Genomic DNA, 19,021 nt, shown 5'->3' on the forward strand with positions numbered 1-19,021 from the left:
CTAAGAGAAACCAAAGATCTTCCCAAGATCACATGCACGTGAGGAAAAGAGCTGCCAAGGCTCACCCCTGACCTCAGGCCAGTGCATCCCCACAGCCTGTCCTCCCACCCCTACCCGCCCCAGGATCTTCTTCCCATACAGCTAGCTGGGACACTGAGCTCAGAAATTCGCCCTGCCTTCCCCCTAAGTTCTCCCGCTGCTTAAGGTAGCCACGGTGGAAATGGACATTTGTGGCTTCTGCAGACACCCAAGAGGAGGCCGCCTTTGGGGCCCTGGTCCCTGACTCTGTGGGTCCCCTCCCCACCCCACCTCCAGTGACTGGGAACCCAGGTGAGGAACACAAACACTGGCCCTCACAAATCCCACATTCCCTGGGAGGAGTCTTTCTTTGAGTTCTCTGTCTTTTGTAGCAATTTCCCCTGAACACACCCCAGTCTGCCAAGATAACTGAGGCCAGGCAGGCTTCTGGGGACCCTGAAAGCCCAGGTGTAGACATCGGGATGAGCTCCCAAAGCCTTCCTCCCTCTCTTGCTGGCAGCCAGTCTTCCAACAGCAGGTCCATAGCAAGTCCTGTTTCCCTGGGCTGGTGGCCCTGCCTGGCTGCCCGTCTGGCCCTTCTGAGGCCGCTGACACCCTCCATAGTCAGGATGGGCAGTGGGCTAGAGGACAGCACCTGGCCCAGCCACGGATTCCAGGGTCCCCTGCGTGATCGCCACCCAGGAAATCAGACACTCTGTCCCGAGGAAGTGAAGTGAGTCCAGCTGTAAATGGAAGAAACTTTCAGGCACCTGATGGGGTAGCTCTCCCTCCTCCGCCCACTAAGTAACCTTCCTGCCCTTCCTTGGTCCCTGTAGGGATGCAGCCCCGGAGGCCCTGGGGGGCAGGTGGGGTAGTGGGAAAAGCTAGACTCTGCAGCCCCACTTACCTGCTGTGTGACCTTAAGCAAGTCATGTAACTTTCCTGTCTCAGTCCTCACATTCATGAAATGGGACGATAATTCTTCCTTAAAGGATTGTTGAGGGATTAGAGACATATTCTCTAGACGAGTGGGTCTCAAACTTGAGCCAGCATCAAATCCCCTGGAGGGCTTTTGAGGACCCAGATCTGAGCCCCAGTTGACAGAATTTCTTATTCGGTAGGCCTGGGGCACGGGGATGTGCATTTCTAGCAGGATCCCAGGTGGTTGCACTGCTTCTAGGACCACAGTCTGAGTGGCCCAGCACGCCCAACGCCCTGTCCACAGTAAATGCTCCAGCGGGGAAAGAAAATATTGTTACGTATTTCTTTTTGCGATGTAGTCAACATATAAGGAAACTAGCACAGTGCTGGGGTCTGGAAAGTCCCTGATCTCGGGGCCTCTTGAATGTGCGCACACACGCACACACACCCAGTGTGCAGTGCACAGGGCTGGTGGCTCTCTCCTGGGGCTTCTAGGGCTCCAGTCAGTAAGCCTGGGGAGGAGGGGACACTGAGTCTCCCTGGGCTTCCGAAACAGAATAGCACAGAGCAGGGAATTTCACCCACGGGAATAATCTCATATTTTGGAAGCTGGAAGTCAGAGAGCAAGCTGCCAGCAGGGTTGGTTGGTGGAGAGCTTGCGGACGGCTGTCTCTCACTCTGCCCTCACGTGGCCTCCACTGTGCACACATACTCCCCGTGTCTCTTCCTCTTCCTACAAGGTCAGGAGTCCTGTTGGATCAGGGCCCCACCCTTAGGACCTCATTTAACCTGTCACCTCCTGAAAGGCGCTGTCTCCAAACACAGTCCCATTGGGATTAGGGCTTCAACCTAAGAATTCCTAAGAATTTGGGGGCACGCAATTCCTTCCACCAAGGGGATGACAGGGAGGTCCACCTGGGCTCAGGCCGAGCCCACCTAGCCAAAGCTCCCCCTCACCCCACCCCCACCCCCACCTCCACCACAAGTCTGGAGCCAAGCAACTATAACCCTACGTCAGGTGGCAGCGAACCCCCACCTAGGCCCCTCTCCCAGATCCCAGTGACTGTTCACGGTGGTTGGCCTCCTCTTGGGTAAATTGTTCATCAGAAGATACTCTCCAAGGCATGGCCACATGCTGTTGTCACTGATTTCATTTTGATTATTCATATTAGTGGGATTATAGCTGCCTAGTCGTGGGTGGTAATTAGGGTAAGTGTCGCCTATAGGCCAGGTCACCACTGGAGTGGACTAGGGGTTCCTGTAACAGGCATCTGGCCTGTGCTCTGCTGGCCCATCCTCATGCAGGGCATGATGTGGGCAGCCCAGCCAGAGCAGGTGGCAAGTCTCAGGGTGGCTGTGGAGCTGCTAGGGAAGCCACGGGAGCACCTGCACACCCCAGTTTCTGGGGGAAAGCGGGTCCCTCCTGGTAACTCCTGGCCTGTTCAGGCCTGTGGAGGAGTGGGCCTGGCCCACCCATACCTGCCTTCTCCCCCTGTGGTATCTTCCCCTGACCAGCCTTCCTGGGACTACTGCCCAGGGCTGTGCATAGGTTGCTGTGAGAAGCCCCCCCAACCCCCCGGGATTCAGCACAAGTTGGGCTCCTCCCATCTGAGGGGCTGACTATGGCCTGGGAATTAGGAACCTGATGCCCTCCAGTGAGACCTAGCAAGCAGAGGGGACAAACATGACCCAGAGCCACCAGGATGCTATTTTTCTGGGAATTCCCTTTCCTCTTTCTTCGCATCCACCTTCACCCCAACCCCCTCTCCAACCGACCTCAGGTCATGACCTTACACTTAATCAAATGTATTTTTAATGCAGTTTCCCTTTTGCTGCTTTTGCAAAGAGGGAGGGGCAGGGGACAGGCAGGCAGCGCACGTGTTTATTAACCTTCCCTTCATAAAAAGCTCTTTTCCCATAGAAATCTCCTTTCCCGCTGATTCATTACGTGTCGGGAAGCAGAGCATGACATGTTAAAAGCCGTCTTGATAGTATTTGATATTCAGTACTAACAACTCACCAGCTTGGAGGAGGGGGCTTCTCTCCCCGCCCCCACCAGAGGGGGAGGCACACAATCTGCATATTGAATGTGCCAAGACCGTAGGTAATTTGCATTAAGCATCCAGAAATTCTCTGCTTGCAATCTGTCACCCTTCACTGGGTTTTCATTTTATAACCTTCACAACAGAAAGAGGAGAGCAAGAGGCAGAAAGAATGCAGCAAGCACACCCGCATGGCAGGGCTGGAGAGGAAGCCTGGAATGGTGGGGGGACGAGGGGGGGGCTCTGGTCAGAAATGCCAGAAGACTCCAGTAGAGGTACCTGCCCATCCACCCCAAGACCCAGACCTTTGGGCAAGGAGTGGCCATGCGGCCAGAAACCAGAGGTGGGCTGCCCTGTGCGGAAGCCCACAGGTCCTCTCTCCAGTGAGCCACTTTCAGACCCAGTTGGGGGCTTTCCTGAGAACACCTTGGTCTAGCTTTGCAACGGGCACCCGCTCAGAGTCCCCCTTAGGTAGGACCCGCTATGGTGGGCCTCCGGAGGTTTTTTTGCTCCCAGGCTTGCAGTACCTACAGGATTCAGGCTTAGGACAGAGCTGTGGGTTTGCCATCCTGGGTACCCATGAGGAACTCCTGAGAGCTTTCAAAAAAAACCTGGCACCACCCCGGAGCAGGGACTGGGATACGCCATCTCCGCATGCAGCAGTATAGTGCAAGGGGAGAGGTCCTCAAACCCTGCCCTCCCTCCCCCTGCCCAGCCTCTGCTTCCTCCTCTATAAAACAAGAAGTGTAGAAAAAGGCCTCAGCCAGGAGGTCCCAGGCGTGAGGACAGATAGTGGACCTTGGCCTTCACTCCTGCCTTGACCAGGCCCCTTCTGCTGTTATCGTCTTCCATACTGGATTTCCAAGTAGAGGTTTATTTGAGAAGAGCTCCATAGCTCTAGTGAGATCTGCAAATCCCTGGCCTGGGCCTTCCCTTTTGGCTGCAGAAGACAAGGTGGGGCTTGATGCCACAGGAGCGCAGGTGACCTAGGGCTGCCAGAGAGCTCCCTGAGGGATCCAAGGTGGAAGCAGGTAGACTGGAAATCACCCCACCACCCCCTGGATGTGCCCATCATACAGCCCTCGGAACAGCCAAACACGACTTCACAGGGCAGCTCAGCTAGCTTGGAGACGGAAGCCACTCAGCAGCAACCCTCCCATCCCCGTGCGATGACGCACCAGAAGCCAGGACCCTCAGGGAGCAGGGCCACAGGCCTCATCAGAATGGGCTGGACACCTGGGGCAGATGCACAGAAAAGGGAAAAAGAACCTGCCAGGATTCCCAGCATATCACCACCCACACACGAAGGGTTTTCTTTGAAAAACCACTGAAGTCCTACATAAACGAGTTGACAAGGAACAACAGCCGTGAGCTCTCCCCCTTGGTGTTCTGAAGCAGAGCCATGGGTGGCTGTCACAGCAAGCAACTTTCTCCCCCAAGTCCAGGTCTCACAGCACCGGCCAGGCTGTGGGGTAAGACCAACCCTGTGCCTGGTCATCCCCATCACTACCAGTGACAGTCAGGACCACAGCTGTTCTTGTTGCATACATACGAGGTGCAAGGCAGGTGGGTGGGGTTTCCTCCTGTTCCCATTTCACAGGTTAGGGCACTGAGACTCAGACAGGCTCAGTGACCTGCCCAAATTCACACAACAAAACTGAAACCTGGACTCACATCCAGATGTGGATCTGACTCCTACACTGTGTGGACTGCCTTCTGGAGCCTCACAGAGCCAGGGCAGGCACTGAGCATTGTGATGGTTCTTTCCCTGAAACCTGTGTGAAAGAAGCTCCTCCAGAGGAGAAAGGAAGTAGTCTTTGCGTTGGCAAAGCCCCTGGCCTCTCCCTAGCATGGCCCTGCCTGGCTTCTCTTCCCAGGCCACCTGTTCCCACTGTTCCTGATTCACAGCAAGCTGGGTCCCTCCTGGAGCCCTGGGCACTGGCCCCCAGCCCCAGGGCTATGTCCAGATTCCCTGCCTCTGGAACCTGGCCCTCTAGAGCCACCAGAGAGAGCTGGGCTATGCCATATGCCTGGGGTGCCGGCCGGGTCGGCTTCAGCTGAGGACTGTGGAGCAGGTGGGCATGAAACCCATCAGTCCACAGGCCAAGCAGGAAGCCTACCCTCAGCCATCCTGCGGATCCATCCAGGGTTGGCTGTCCAGGTAGCTGGTCATCAGCAAGCATCCACTGGCCAGGCCATGTGGCCCTTCAGTCCTGCCCTCCCCACCCCCTGCCTAGCCTGCAGCCCTCGGAGGTCTGGTGAGAATGAGAAGCAGACGATCCCCTCCAGGTCTGGGCATCCACCCCAGCACACAGCCTCCATCTCCTCTGCAAATCTCCACTATCTGGGGGGCCCTGCCCATCTCCCTCCTGGACCCTCTGAAGAGCCTCTCTGGGGCACGTGGACTTTAGGAAAACAGAAGTGAATCTCTAGGCGATCCCCTCCCCCAGAGGGCACCATAGGGAGGGGAGGAGGAAAGGCAGAGGAGGAGCACGGAGCTCCCAGTGGGAGTGGGGGGTCTGGTAGGGCAGCCTGGCCCTCCCCCCTCGTCCTCCCTCCTCCCTCCCCCACTCCTCGTGTGCATCAGTTCAGCCCTAGAGCCAGCCTCCCAGTGGCGAGGGGGCTACGCTCTGGGAGGGCCCAGGTGCCATCCCTCCCAGGCGCTGCCCCTGCACCCCGTGACCTCTGTCTGCCCCTCTGCCTCTCTCCCCCATAGTCCACGGCATCAAGTGGACCTTGCAGTAATGGAAACAGCAGCTCAGGCTTCTCCGTGGAGCAGCTGGTGCAGCAGATCCTCGACAGCCACCAGACAAAGCCACAGCCTCGGACTCACAACTGCCTCTGCACTGGCAGCTTGGGTGAGCAGGGCCCCCTGGGGCAGGGGGGATAAGGGGGAGGCTCTCCCAGATAGTGGGTGTGGCTCTCCACCTCAGGGGTAGCCTCGATGTCCAGTGAGCTGAGCAGGGTCAGCCAGGAGCCAGGACCCCGTGCAGGAAGCACCTAGGACACACTCACTCTAGTCCTGCCCCATGGGGCTCGTGGGCAGCCCACTTGAGGCAGGAGAGAGCAATTTCCAGAGAGCCAGCTCCCACTAGGAATGGGGGCAGCAGTGTTGGGAAGTGCATGGGGTTGGAGATCCAGGTCTTGTCTACACACAGCAGGTACCCTCCAGGCCCCATCTTGGGTATCGTCAGCAGGAAGCCCAGGTGCCCGGGCACAGGGTTGACATGGGCTTTTCAGGGAGGTCAGCCCTGAGTCAATGGGACCACTCAAGCTAAACCTCCTTCTTTAACCTCTGTCTCTTCCAAGAATATAAAGTGTCCCGCACTCCCTGTCCTAATGTGTCTATTTTTCTGATAATGATATTTGCTCTTAGAAATGTGCATTCTCCACCTCCTTCTCTACCTTAATTAGATATTTCCATTAGAGGGTCATGTCACTTCTGTGCAAAGTCCATGCATTTAGGAATCATCATGGTGAGGCCATAATAGGCTCAAGGGAGAATTCACCTTTTTATCAAAAGTGAAGTGACCCTCATCAGATGGAATGAAAATAATGGCAGAGGGGAGAGAAAGAAGAGTCGACCTGGCTGCTGTGTGCGGGGGACCTCATTTGTGGAGCCCTGGGGAGACTGGCCAGATTCAGCCTAGGACTTTCTCCCTCTCTGCCACTGAGCTGGGGGTTTAGGGCTCTGTCTTTGCTTGGGTCTTACAGGGATTTTGACCCACAAAGAGTTGAGGACAGGCCTGGGCTGGCCAAATGGGAAAGAGGGGCAGATACCTTTCTGCTTCTGGAGCAGAGTCTAGAACCCTCTTTGGTCCTGGAGCCTGAGAGGTAATCCAGAGAGACAGCATTGCTTTTCAACCCCCCCACCCCCAAAACCCCACTGTGCAGCCTGAATAGGTGTGGAAATTTGGGGGAGGGGAGAGAGACATGACCACCACTCTGGGCTGAGCCCATCTGGCCAGCAAGAGCTGTTTCACTAAATAGTATCTGTCTCTGAAGGTGGAAAAGATTTTCCCGGAAGGTGACAGGCTCTCCATCTTCTTCTTCCCAGCCACCTGTGTACTGGAGCACTAGTAGTGGTAGTAGTAGTAGTAGTAGTAGTAGTAGTAGTAGTATAAACACATCAGGGAGAAAGCCCAACTGGTCTGATTGATGGTTACATTGAGTGTGTGAGAGCCCCGGGGACTGGGGTCCAGAGGCCAGAGATCCTGAGTGTGGGTCACACGCCAGCCCCAGGGGTGAGTGGCCTGTCTGGGCTCCCAGGTTGGGCTTTGCCAGCCCCCAGCTGCTCAGAGACAGGACCTGCTGCAGACCCAGCTCTGATTTTCTCTTTGCGTGTGCGTGTGTGGCCGTGTGTGCATGTGTGCGTGCGCGTGTGTGCATGGTGTGCCTCTGATTTTCACAGGAGCGGGCAGCAGCGTGCACCACAAGTGCAACAGTGCCAAACACCGTATCATCTCGCCGAAGGTCGAGCCGCGGACAGGGGGGTACGGGAGTCACGCAGAGGTGCAACACAACGATGTGTCCGAGGGCAAGCACGAGCACAGCCACAGCAAAGGCTCGAGCCGCGAGAAGAGGAACGGCAAGGTGGCCAAGCCTGTGCTGCTGCACCAGAACAGCACGGAGGTCTCCTCCACCAACCAGGTGGAGGTGCCCGACACCACCCAGAGCTCCCCTGTGTCCATCAGCAGCGGCCTCAACAGCGACCCGGACATGGTGGACAGTCCCGTGGTCACGGGTGTGTCCAGCATGGCCGTGGCCTCCGTGATGGGGAGCCTGTCCCAGAGCGCCACGGTGTTTATGTCTGAGGTCACCAACGAGGCCGTATACACCATGTCCCCTACCACTGGCCCCAACCACCACCTCCTCTCGCCTGACGCCTCTCAGGGCCTCGTCCTGGCCGTGAGCTCCGACGGCCACAAGTTCGCCTTCCCCACCGCGGGCAGCTCGGAGAGCCTGTCGATGCTGCCCACCAACGTGTCCGAAGAGCTGGTCCTCTCCACCACCCTCGATGGTGGCCGGAAGATTCCAGAAACCACCATGAACTTTGACCCCGACTGTTTCCTCAATAACCCAAAGCAGGGCCAGACGTATGGGGGTGGAGGCCTGAAAGCGGAGATGGTCAGCACCAACGTCCGGCACTCGCCACCAGTGGAGAGGGGCTTCAGCTTCACCACCGTCCTCACGAAGGAGATTAAGACCGAGGACACCTCTTTTGAGCAGCAGATGGCCAAAGAAGCGTACTCGTCCTCGGCGGCGGCCGCAGCCTCCAGCTCCCTCACCCTGTCGGCCGGCTCCAGCCTCCTGCCGTCTGGCGGCGGCCTGAGTCCCAGCACCACCCTGGAGCAGATGGACTTCAGTGCAATCGACTCCAACAAAGACTACACGTCCAGCTTCAGCCAGACGGGTCACAGCCCCCACGTCCACCAGACCCCTTCCCCAAGCTTCTTCCTGCAGGATGCCAGCAAGCCTCTCCCCCTCGAGCAGAACGCCCACAGCAGCCTGAATGACTCCGGGGGCACCTTTGTGATGCCCACGGTGAAAACGGAGGCCTCGTCCCAAACCAGCTCCTGCAGCGGCCACGTGGAGACAAGGATAGAGTCCACTTCCTCCCTTCACCTCATGCAGTTCCAGGCCAATTTCCAGGCCATGGCTGCGGAAGGGGAGGTCACCATGGAGACTTCTCAGGTGGCCGAAGGGGGCGAGGGCCTCATCAAGTCTGGGGAGCTACAGGCCTGTAGCTCTGAGCACTACCTGCAGCCCGAGACCACTGGGGTGATCCGCAGTGCCGGCGGTGTCCCCATCCTCCCGGGCAACGTGGTGCAGGGACTCTACCCCGTGGCCCAGCCTGGCCTGGGCAACGCCTCCAACATGGAGCTCAGCCTGGACCACTTTGACATCTCCTTCAGCAACCAGTTCTCCGACCTGATCAATGACTTCATCTCCGTGGAAGGGGGCAGCAGCACCATCTACGGGCACCAGCTGGTGTCGGGGGACAGCACAGCGCTCTCCCAGTCGGAAGATGGGGCCCGCGCCCCCTTCGCGCAGGCGGAGATGTGCATCCCCTGCTGCAGCCCCCAGCAGGGGAGCCTGCAGCTGAGCAGTGCCGAGGGCGGGGCCGGCACCATGGCCTACATGCACGTGGCTGAGGTGGTCTCTGCCACCCCGGCGCAGGGCACCCTGGGGATGCTGCAGCAGAGCGGACGGGTGTTCATGGTGACCGACTACTCCCCGGAGTGGTCTTACCCAGAGGTAAGCTGCTGCTGCCCTGGCCTCCCCAACCTGCCGCCAGCGCGCAGCCGAGGGAGGCTCACTTCCATGTGGCCGCCCTTTGGATGGAGCTCTGGACATACAGACAGAGTTGTCCCCTTCCTCTGTCCCCATGAGCTATGCTTCTCAGACTTCACTGAAGCAAGTAGCTTGACAATCAAGGATCTCCGGGGGGCCAGGTGGCCTCCCCACTGCCCCCGGAGTAACAGTCTGCTGTTACCTGGCTTAAGTATTAACATTCCATCTGAGTTTTGCTCTGCTTCCTTTTTTTTTTTCTTTTTAAAATGTCCTAGGGCTGCTAAAACAAAACAAAACAAATTCAAAACTCACCACCATAGACCATCCATAGCCATTACTCTTGATTTGCTTCACTAAAAACAAAATATAAACCAATTCCCATCAACCTGAGAGGAAGGGTATGGCTTCCAAATAGGCATCCGTGAAAATTTCTCGGATAAATCCAGCCTCTACAAAATCAAAAGTAGGATCTGACCTTTGGTTTTGTAGAGGAGCCTGACCTGATCTCCTGACTCAGGATCCCCCACCTGTGCCCCTTCCCCAACTCTCTGCCACTTCTGGTAGTCTCAGTTCCTGCCAGCTGACCTCTGACATAGAGGATCACTATCCCAAAGCCAGGGTCATTGGAAAACCCAGGTCTCGCCACAGTGGCATGGCGTTTAAAGAAGAAACCTTTGCTTTCTCTCAGAGGTTAAATGGCACAGGAAGGGGACAGCGTGGCCCGAGGTTTCCCTACTGCCCTGCTGCACACTGCAGCTCGCTCATTGACCTCTCCCAGCTCACCTGCCAGGTGCTTGGGGAGCAGAGCAATCACCACACTTTCTTCCAGGGAGGTGGCTGCCCACGGATCTCCTGGTCCCACTGCTGTGTGTCCCGTGGACACTGGGGTTAGGGGTAGCTGTCTCGTAGACCAAGAGAAGGGTGTTCTTGAAGACCATGAATCTCACAGGGTAGCTCAATGCAAGAATACAGATTCCACAAAAGCTCTTCAGGTGCAGGCAGTGCAGGGACTCTGGCCAAAGCCTGTGCATGTTACAGCCCCAGGTGATTGAGGGGCTCCCGAGGATGATGCGGGAGTCTCAGGACTAGACCAACAGGGTGCTCTGAGAAGTGGAGTGCTCCACTGAGCCAGTCTCAGCATTTTTTTTTAAGATTTTATTTATTTATTCATGAGAGACACAGAGAGAGAGAGAGAGAGAGAGAGAGAGAGAGGCAGAGACACAGGCAGAGGGAGAAGCAGGCTCCATGCACCGGGAGCCCAATGCAGAACTCAATCCCAGAACCTGGGATCATGACCTGAGCCAAAGACAGATGCTCAACCACTGAACCACCCAGATGCCCGCTCAGTCTCAGCTTTGTCTCCCCCTCGGGCCCTGGTGAAGGGGACAACATGGCCCATGGGTGGAGCAAATCTTAGAGGATATTCCGAGGTATCAATTGGGCTCTGCAATGATGTCGCTTTTCTGTGACTGGATTTCCTCATCTGTAAAATGGGGGTAACAGACGTACCCTCCTTGGGGCAAAGATGTAGTGCCAGGAATTTTGGTTTAGTACTTGCCCGTAGTAAGTAATCAGTGAATACTTGTTCTGTGGCTGTCACAGCTTGAGGCTTCCTGTGGTCCTTTTGGGGTCCTGCCACCATGACTGTGGCACAGAGGCCACACGAAGCAGTTTCCTGTCCCTCCTACTCACTGGTTGACTGCTTACAACCTTGGGGAAGTCACCGAGATTATGGGCCTCACTGTTAACAATTCTTTCCAGGAGGCTCATTACTTCTTCTCCTTTTATGGCAAAGCACAGATAAAATCAGGCACAGATGTACCCAGCTCTCAGAAAGATGCCACATCAGCTCAGCTAGTGGCCCAGGCTTCATACAAGGGGGTCCCGGAAAGACGGCAGGGGTCTAGACAGAGCAGCTTCTGTCCATGCACCGTGTCTGTGTACAACATGTTGAGAGGTGTCCAGAGGCCACTACCTCGTGTGCTGAGGAGCATGGGGCTGGGGCCAGACAGGATGTGCCCCATACTCACTAGCTGGTAACTTTGGGCAAGGTTGCCACCTTTATTGTTTCTGAAATGGGCAATGATATCTCTTATCTCACTGAGTTGTTATTAAGGACTGAGTAAAGTACTCAGGCAGCACCTGCCTCTTCCATCCACCTCCATGTGCTCCACCTCCAAGACTTCGGAAGATTCTGACCAAGCCTACTCCTGGTATGGCTCAGTTTGACCCTGTCCGTGATGCTGAGCCCAGTGGCATCCTCATAGTCCCCACCACATTTCACTTCCCACCCCAGGTCAGCTCAGCCCAGCAGCCTGCCCACTCCTCCTCCCAACCAGCACAGGGCTAAGAAAGCATCTCAGAGGGACAGAGAGGGGTATGTAGCAAGAGGTCAACTGTGAGACCTGACTCCCTGGGCCTCAGTTTCCTTATCTGTAAATGGCTGAGAGGGGTGGCCTCAAGACCTTGCAGGTCCTAGGCCTGGGAGATTTGTCTGTCAGGACCCTTGGAACTTCCCCCTCACCCCCGCCACCAGAGCCTAAGTCCTGCAGGAACTGGACCAAGGGATAAGGGGGACCTCTCTTTCCCCAGCCTCAGCCTGTGCACACCAGCCCCCGGCATGGGTCCAGGCCCGCAGTCTGGCCACCGTGGGACTGGGGCACTAGCAAGGAGCTATTAACAGACTTGGTCCCCTGTTCTGTACCCAAAAACCGGCAGGTCCCCAAATCGTACCTCAAGGAAAGTCAGTTCAGCAGCCTGCCACGCGAGGGCAGCACGGGAGCAGGAAAGAATGTGGGTCTGGGCACCTCCAAGAGGGAGCCTCCAGCCCTGGTTTTCCAGAAGCCCTTGAGGTTTCCAGGAAACAAAAGCAACTCAAATTCAATTTGATATGGAAAATGCACAGATGCCACCCAGCTGGTCCCTTTGGAGCCAAATGGCCACACGGTGAGGCCTCTGCAGAGAGAGGCCCCAGTGACTCTGACCAGCTACTTCCTCCTCACCATCCTCCCCCTCCCTGGCCACAGTCCCCAGTCCAGCAGCAAGGGCCACCCCCTCCTGGGTTCCCTTACACGAGACACACCTCTCTCTCAACCCTTCTCTCCCCCTCACAGCCTCCTGGCTGGCACATTTGCCCCTGTCTTCCTGGCCAACTGTGCCAGGAGCTCGGTTCTAGCCACACTATGCCAAGCAAGACATGTAGCAACACACATAGCAAGACACCTAGGCTGGGGGACAGACACTTCTGAGGCTGTAAATATGAGCGTGAGCTAAACTGGCCCAGCTCTAAAATCCACTCTGCCAGAAAGCTAAGGCCAGGCCACCCTGCTGTCTCTTCTGGGAGCGTCCCTCCCCACCTCCCAGATGCTCTGTCCCCCTCTTCACCTGCAGCTGCAGCTGGTCACCAGCACACACATACACACACATGCACGCACACACACATCCACGCACATGTGCACACATGTGCCCCAAGATCTACCCTGGTTACATCAGACACCTAGGTCCTTTATATCAGGGCACAGACCTCAGATGGCATGTGTTGCCCCCTCTACTCCCCCAAATTCTCTGCGTCATCTGCCTCCACTGACAGTTCGCTACACCAGGCGGAGGAAGCTGCAATTAGAGCCCGTCAGGTGCCTGCGTCACCGCGGATGGAGCGCAGCCAGGCCAGCGTTGCCATGGGAACCATCCCCTGAACTGATGGATGCTGAGCCCATCCTGCAGCGGTTTCCATGGAGAAGGTCCTGATGTTCTCCAGTCATTTCTACAGTTCTTTGTTTCTCACAGCAGCCCTAGTTTCATGCCAGCAGCTCTTGATTGGGGTTATTGTTTTGTTTTGTTTTCCTTTTTTCTCACATGGAAAATGTGGCTTTTTGAAGCCACTGCTCTTCCACTTCAGAGGATCCAGGGAGGATCGTGCCCTGAACTGGCCTGTGGTTCTACCTATGCCATGAGCACCCCTCCCCGCCCTCACCCAGAATGCTGGCCCCAGTCCTGTCATCCTGACAGAGTTCCAAATGCCCCTATGGAGCCATATAGCAGAACCAAGGAATGTTAAGACCAGAAGGGCTACCAGGGAGGTTGGGTCACTGGGCTGAGGACACAGAGCTCCTGAGGGACAGAAGCAGGGGCCTGGGCTATCTCCACTGTCCCCCACCTTCGGCCTCCTAGTGGCAAACTTCTCCAAAACCATCCCATCCCATCCAAGAGGACACGTGGAATGCCTGCCCACCAGGGGAACCCTCCTGTGCTGGGCTGTAGGAGAATCACCCTCACCTCATCCCTGGGAACACCCTCTCCTGCTGTTGATGCCCAAGGCCAGCCCTGGTCCAGGTCGGGGTTCCGGAAGCATTGTGGGCATCCCAAGGGTAAGCCTTGGGTTGAGGCTGGGGGTCCCTCCACGTCAGGGTACGCCAGTGCCAAGAAGGATCCGTGCAACACCCGGTGACTGGGCAGGAGAGTGTCTCTCTGGCGGGGCCAGTAGTGGGAGAGCTGGGGTCTGGCCTCTCTGGCCTGGAAAGGTGGGGAAAGGGGCCTGCACCCTTCACTCCCTTCCACCCTCTACCCCCACCCCCTACCCTCACCCCCACCCCCAGTCTCCAGTAGATATGCCGGTCAGTGTTCTGAAGCCTGGACACTAGGTGGCGCTCTCCACACTGTCCTGCGCAGGTGTGGGCCCCTTGCCGGGAAAAGTGGCTGGAGCCTGCGGGAGGGGGGTGGGGTGGGGGTGGGGGGTTGAGGGGGCACCCAAGGAAAGCCAGAGAGGCCAGCCTCCCCAGCCCCCAGCTGTAAGTCCCTGTCCCACTCAGGGCCATCTCTGAGCCCAAGCCTTTCTCATCCACGCCCCTTCTCCCACTGCAGAAGCCCAGAAGCCGGCCCATCCCTACTATACCCTGAGGATCCTGCAGTTCTCCCTGTTTCCCCACCAGAACACCCCCATCCCTGGAGTGACACTGACGTGCTCAAGCCTGTTTTCAAAACTCGGAGTTCCTGAAACCTGTCTGCAAGTAAAATGACAGAGAAAGCTCCCTCCCTCCTCTCCCCTTCCCTCCAGGGCTCCTGCCTGGCCAATTCTCAGGAGCACCATGTGCTGAAAAGGAGTGAACAACTCTGTGCCACCTTCTGCCTAGAACCAAAAGTTCCTTTCCGCAGGAGAGGTCAGGGGTCAGAACTGCTGGCTGCCTGTGCAGATGCCAGCAGGGGTTCCCCCCCCCCCCACCAGAGGCTTCCTCCTCCTGCTGCCATCCTGAAACAGCAGTTCTCAAAAGTCAGGGCACATTGTAGTCCAGTAGCGTGCATGTACACCAGGCACGGGGGGTGGGGGCAGCCTGGAAGGCCGGCTTCCCCGTCCCTCGCTCTGTGGCTGATGCTCCTCTCTGCCCCTCTGTCCCTTCCAGGGAGGAGTGAAGGTTCTCATCACAGGCCCATGGCAAGAAGCCAGCAATAACTACAGCTGCCTGTTTGACCAGATCTCAGTGCCTGCGTCCTTGATTCAGCCCGGGGTTCTGCGCTGCTACTGCCCAGGTGAGAAGCCCAGCCCCCACCGTAGGTGTGGGGGCCCCAGGAGCACCGCATGGAGGGTCAGCCTGGGAGCGACCTGGGACCAGGGGCACCATCACTCTGAGCCTCCAGTGTCTTCTGCTGGGGTGGAGGGGTCCCAGGCCAACTAGCACGATGTCATCTGTTTGGGCTCATGGCGCTCCTATCAGATGGGGTTACGAAGCCTGCTCAGCTGGGATTTTGAAGAAAACATGATGAGGGACTATCCAGACAGCCAGGAAGGCAGGCTGACACACCCAGGACTGGGCATAGCAGGAAGCCAGAGACACCCTCCACCTGAAAGGATCCCGGAGCTGGTGGTGGGAGCCAGGCAGGTAGAGGAGCCCCAGAGGAGCCGCATCTAGGGTCAGAGCAGCAACCAGGCAGCCCTCCCTCCTCTGGCCTGTGCCTCCCACAGTTACAGACCAGCAGAAGCCACAGAGGGAGAGACAGCCAAGCTGTTTGGTCCATGAGTCAGTGCCCCCAAGGCACTGAGCAGGTCAGAGAGAGGTGAAGAAGGCCTGGTCGCTGTAGGGTGGGGGCAGGGGGGTCAAAGTGAGAATAATCTGCATAAATTCCCTTGAGGACATGTGTACCCTGCGCCCAGAAAAACTCACATGCACATAATCTGCTTCCAGTTTCAGGGGCAAGAACCCTTCTGCTGTCCCTGTCCTTTGCCCTCACTCACTCATTGCCATCTACTTAGTTTGGCGTCCCTGTCTGGTCACCTCCTTGACCTCTGGCCATCACTACCTCCCCATGGGCCTGCCAGCTCCATGTGGTCAGCCTCTGTGTCTTTCCCAGTCACCAGGTGTCCCCAGGGCTTACAAGTGGCTGGCACATCACAAGACAGAGATCAGTATTTGTGAAGGAATCTGTTTCTAGAGCTCCTTTTCCAATCCCTGTGCTGGTGCTGGGGAAACTCTTCAGCTGACATTAGCTCCAGGGATGGCCCATCCAGCTTGCCCAGGCAATGAGTGGAGAGAGAGCCCTACCCCATGTTATCTGATGCCAGGGGATCTACAAAAGGAGAGAGCGCTCCCTGTGGGGGCTGAGGATTAGTATAGAGAAGTGGGGACAGGGAGCTTAGGCCACCCCAGCTATCTGCCACTCCCCATACCATCCCCCCAGCCTGGGGCTCCTGAATTCACATGGAACAGTTTTCCTTCTGTCTCTCTCCTTTCCCTATGCAGCCCACCAGAGCAGAATGCTCCAGGGCTGGGTTCACATGTTCAGTCTCCACCTGAACTCAGCACCTCCTACACCACAAACATCTCAGGGAGTCAGGGATGGTGCCATTGGTGGCCTCTGCCCTTACTGGTCTGCCGTCACCACTGCCTGGCTGGCCCCAAAGGACCCACTTAGCCCCCTTTGCTCCCGGGAGCCCCGCTTGGTCTGGAACACAGCCATCAGGACGCCAGCCCAGGCTGGGTCAGCCTCTCACAGCTCGGGCTACATGGTTAATGCAGCTACCACTCCCCCACCGCCTCTACCCCGGGGGGTAGGGGGAGAGGGCAGCGTGTTATTACACTGTCCACTCACCACCTGCTGTTGGAATTGGACTGGCCTGGCCTATAAATAGAAGCCACTTCCTGTACCTGGTTCTGGCCTGGCTGAGGACCCAGACCTTGCCTGTCCTAGGTTATCTGACCTCTCCACAAAAAAGACTGGCCTTTGCATGCCCTCTGGACGATGTCCCAGGCCAGGACCTGGCGAGTTCTGGGTGGTGAAGCAGTCACACCACAGCATATCCCAGATCCACCAGTTACCATCTGGTGATGTTAGGTTGGTACTTGACCTTTCTGGGCCTCAATTTCTATATCTTAAAAACCACCTGCCAGATGGGTGAGAGCAGAGGTGAAGGAAGGACACCATGGAGCACTTGGTTCATAGGCTCAGTTCGTGAAGGTACTCTAGGAAGAAAGAGCTCTAGCTCTTTGTTTCGAGGGGGAGAGGGGATCAGCGCTGTTAGGTCTCTCAGCAGGCAGCTGTCCTGGTCCCAGAGCATTCCTGGGTCCCAAGAGCTGGCATCAGAGTCCACCTAGGCTAGCATGTCTCCCAGTGGTTCAGGCTCCTCTAACACAGCACATCTGGAACCGGAGATGGGAAGCCACAGGCTCAGGCAGAGACCAAGAGCCAAGGCCCTGCTGCTAGAGCACCATTTTGTTCTGCAACCAACTGCAAAGAGGGGGTCCCCTTTGGACGTCTCTGCCTTAAGGCCCAAATGAAAACATGTCACTCTGTAAGACAGTGTTGGATGTACACATGCACTCCTTCATTCATCAAATCATTTACCAGGCACTGGTAAGCATCTAAAATGGGGCAGAGCGTAAGGAGGGACAGAAGCCCCCACCCCTCAGCCCCACTCTGACCCCAAGGAGCAATCAGTCTCGGGAGGAAACAGGCAAACAAGCCCCTGCCCTGGGGAATGGTACGGGCTGCTTGGGCGCCTCTTCCAAGGGCTTGGGGACATGAGCTGATCTTGAAGAAGAAACATTTGAAGCCAGAACCCATCTGGCCTTGCCAGAAAGGAGGTGTCAGAGGCCTGTGAGCACAAGCCAAGCCACCTCAGGAGCTGGGAATGACACGGAGGAGGGGCATGGGGAGCACACATGGCCGCCGCTCTCTAGCCTGGCACCCTGACGAGGAGACTGGACCCTGACCAGGAACATAGTCCCCCATTGTCACAGGCCACAGACGACATGCAGCATGGCATCCGCATCCTACAAGGTCTTAGCAGTGCTCCCAGAGCAGGAGAGAGACAACCAAGTCAGGGTGCTGAGCTCGGGGGGAAAGGTGAAGGAAGACTTGAGACTTCAGAAAAGGCTCCCTGGACTCAGGAGGAGACAGAAGAAGCCACCAACCAGAAGACTTGGCCAGCAGGACACCCCACCCTGGATTCCTGGGAGGTTGCCAAAGGCAAAGGGTAAAAGTCAACACAAGGCGGGCAAGTGCACTGCGTTTTGAAGCAATTCATTCACCAAATGATTGAGTGGCCATACCATGCCAGGCACTGAGCTTGGCACTGGGCATGAAGGGGCGACCCATGCCCAACTCTCATGGAGCTTACATTTTACTGCAGGAGGCAGAAAGAAACAAGGAGACAAAATCGCCAAGCAAGTCGGAGGGAGATAAGGTGGGGAGAGCTGAACATGGAAGAGCTGAAGAAGATGGGGGGGGACCTAACCACATCCATCCTTCTGAGTCAGAGGAAGGAGCTTGATCTGGTCTTACTTGCAATGAGAAGCCATTAGTTTTAAGTAGGGAAGTGATGTGATCTAAATTATATCTTTAAAAGATGATTCTGGGTGTGTGGGAGAGCAGATTGTAGGGGGGAAGACCAGAAACAGGGAAGCCGTAGGAAGCAAGCAGAGGAGTGATCTTTCCCAACATAAAGGGGGGGAGTGCTCCCTGGGCAACATATTCTCACCAGTTTCAGGTGAGAACTTTGGAATGTGGCCCCCCAATTCCATCCCAGCAGGAACAGGTAGGTCTCCGGGGGGGCTGAGCTTACCCTTAGCAGGACTCCAGGTGAGAAATGCTGGCAGCTTGGACCAGAAGAGTGGCCAGGGAGATAGAGACAAATAGAGGGACCAGGACTCACTGCCAGACTGGATGACAGGAGGGAAGGAGAACTGAGGAAGTGCCTGGGAGCTATGGCCTGCAAGGGCCAAGCTACTGGTCCAGGACCCAGGATACTATGATAGGTCCTCTCCTCTCCATTCTGTCTCTCTCTGTGGAAAGATGGGATGCTCTGAATCACCCACATTCCAGCATCACTGCAGGTTGTACAAGTGCCAGGAGGTGGTGAAGAAGACAGCAGTTGAGGAGCTCCTTCGGGTCGGAACATCTGTCACAGAGAATCCTTGGGCTCCCCAGCCACCAGCCAAGGCCTGGGAGGCCTGCTAATAGGTGCAGAGCTGAGCGGGCTCAGATGGGGTGCCTTCTTTCTGTTGTCTCAGATGCCCTTCTGAGGTAAACCAGGCAAAACCCCAGGGAGGATGAATGACCATGAACTTGGAAGTCTGCTGGGGACACTGTCAGGGTCTCAGAAGGTTCTGGGCTTGGCTGGGAACCCCAGCCCAGAGAGACACCACAGGAGGGCCTATGGGACCTCCACCCATCATGGAGCCAGTTGATTCAGTTTGTGGTCTAGAGCTAAGAGACCACACCAGGATGGGAAGCAGAGGGGGAAAACCCACTGGTCA

At 56.7% G+C, this 19,021-nt stretch overlaps 1 protein-coding gene across 1 annotated transcript in view; it reads left to right on the forward strand.

Moving 5' to 3' along the window:
• Nucleotides 1-19,021, forward strand: part of CAMTA1 (calmodulin binding transcription activator 1) — an 849,138-nt gene that overhangs the window by 752,352 nt on the left and 77,765 nt on the right. The window contains 4 exon segments of the mRNA XM_025427290.3: nt 5,698-5,714; nt 5,716-5,839; nt 7,393-9,239; nt 14,672-14,798. Coding sequence (XP_025283075.3) covers nt 5,698-5,714; nt 5,716-5,839; nt 7,393-9,239; nt 14,672-14,798 — 2,115 coding nt within the window.

The sequence above is a fragment of the Canis lupus genome, chromosome 5 (genome assembly GCF_003254725.2).
Source record: "Canis lupus dingo isolate Sandy chromosome 5, ASM325472v2, whole genome shotgun sequence".
Lineage (NCBI taxonomy): Eukaryota > Metazoa > Chordata > Mammalia > Carnivora > Canidae > Canis > Canis lupus.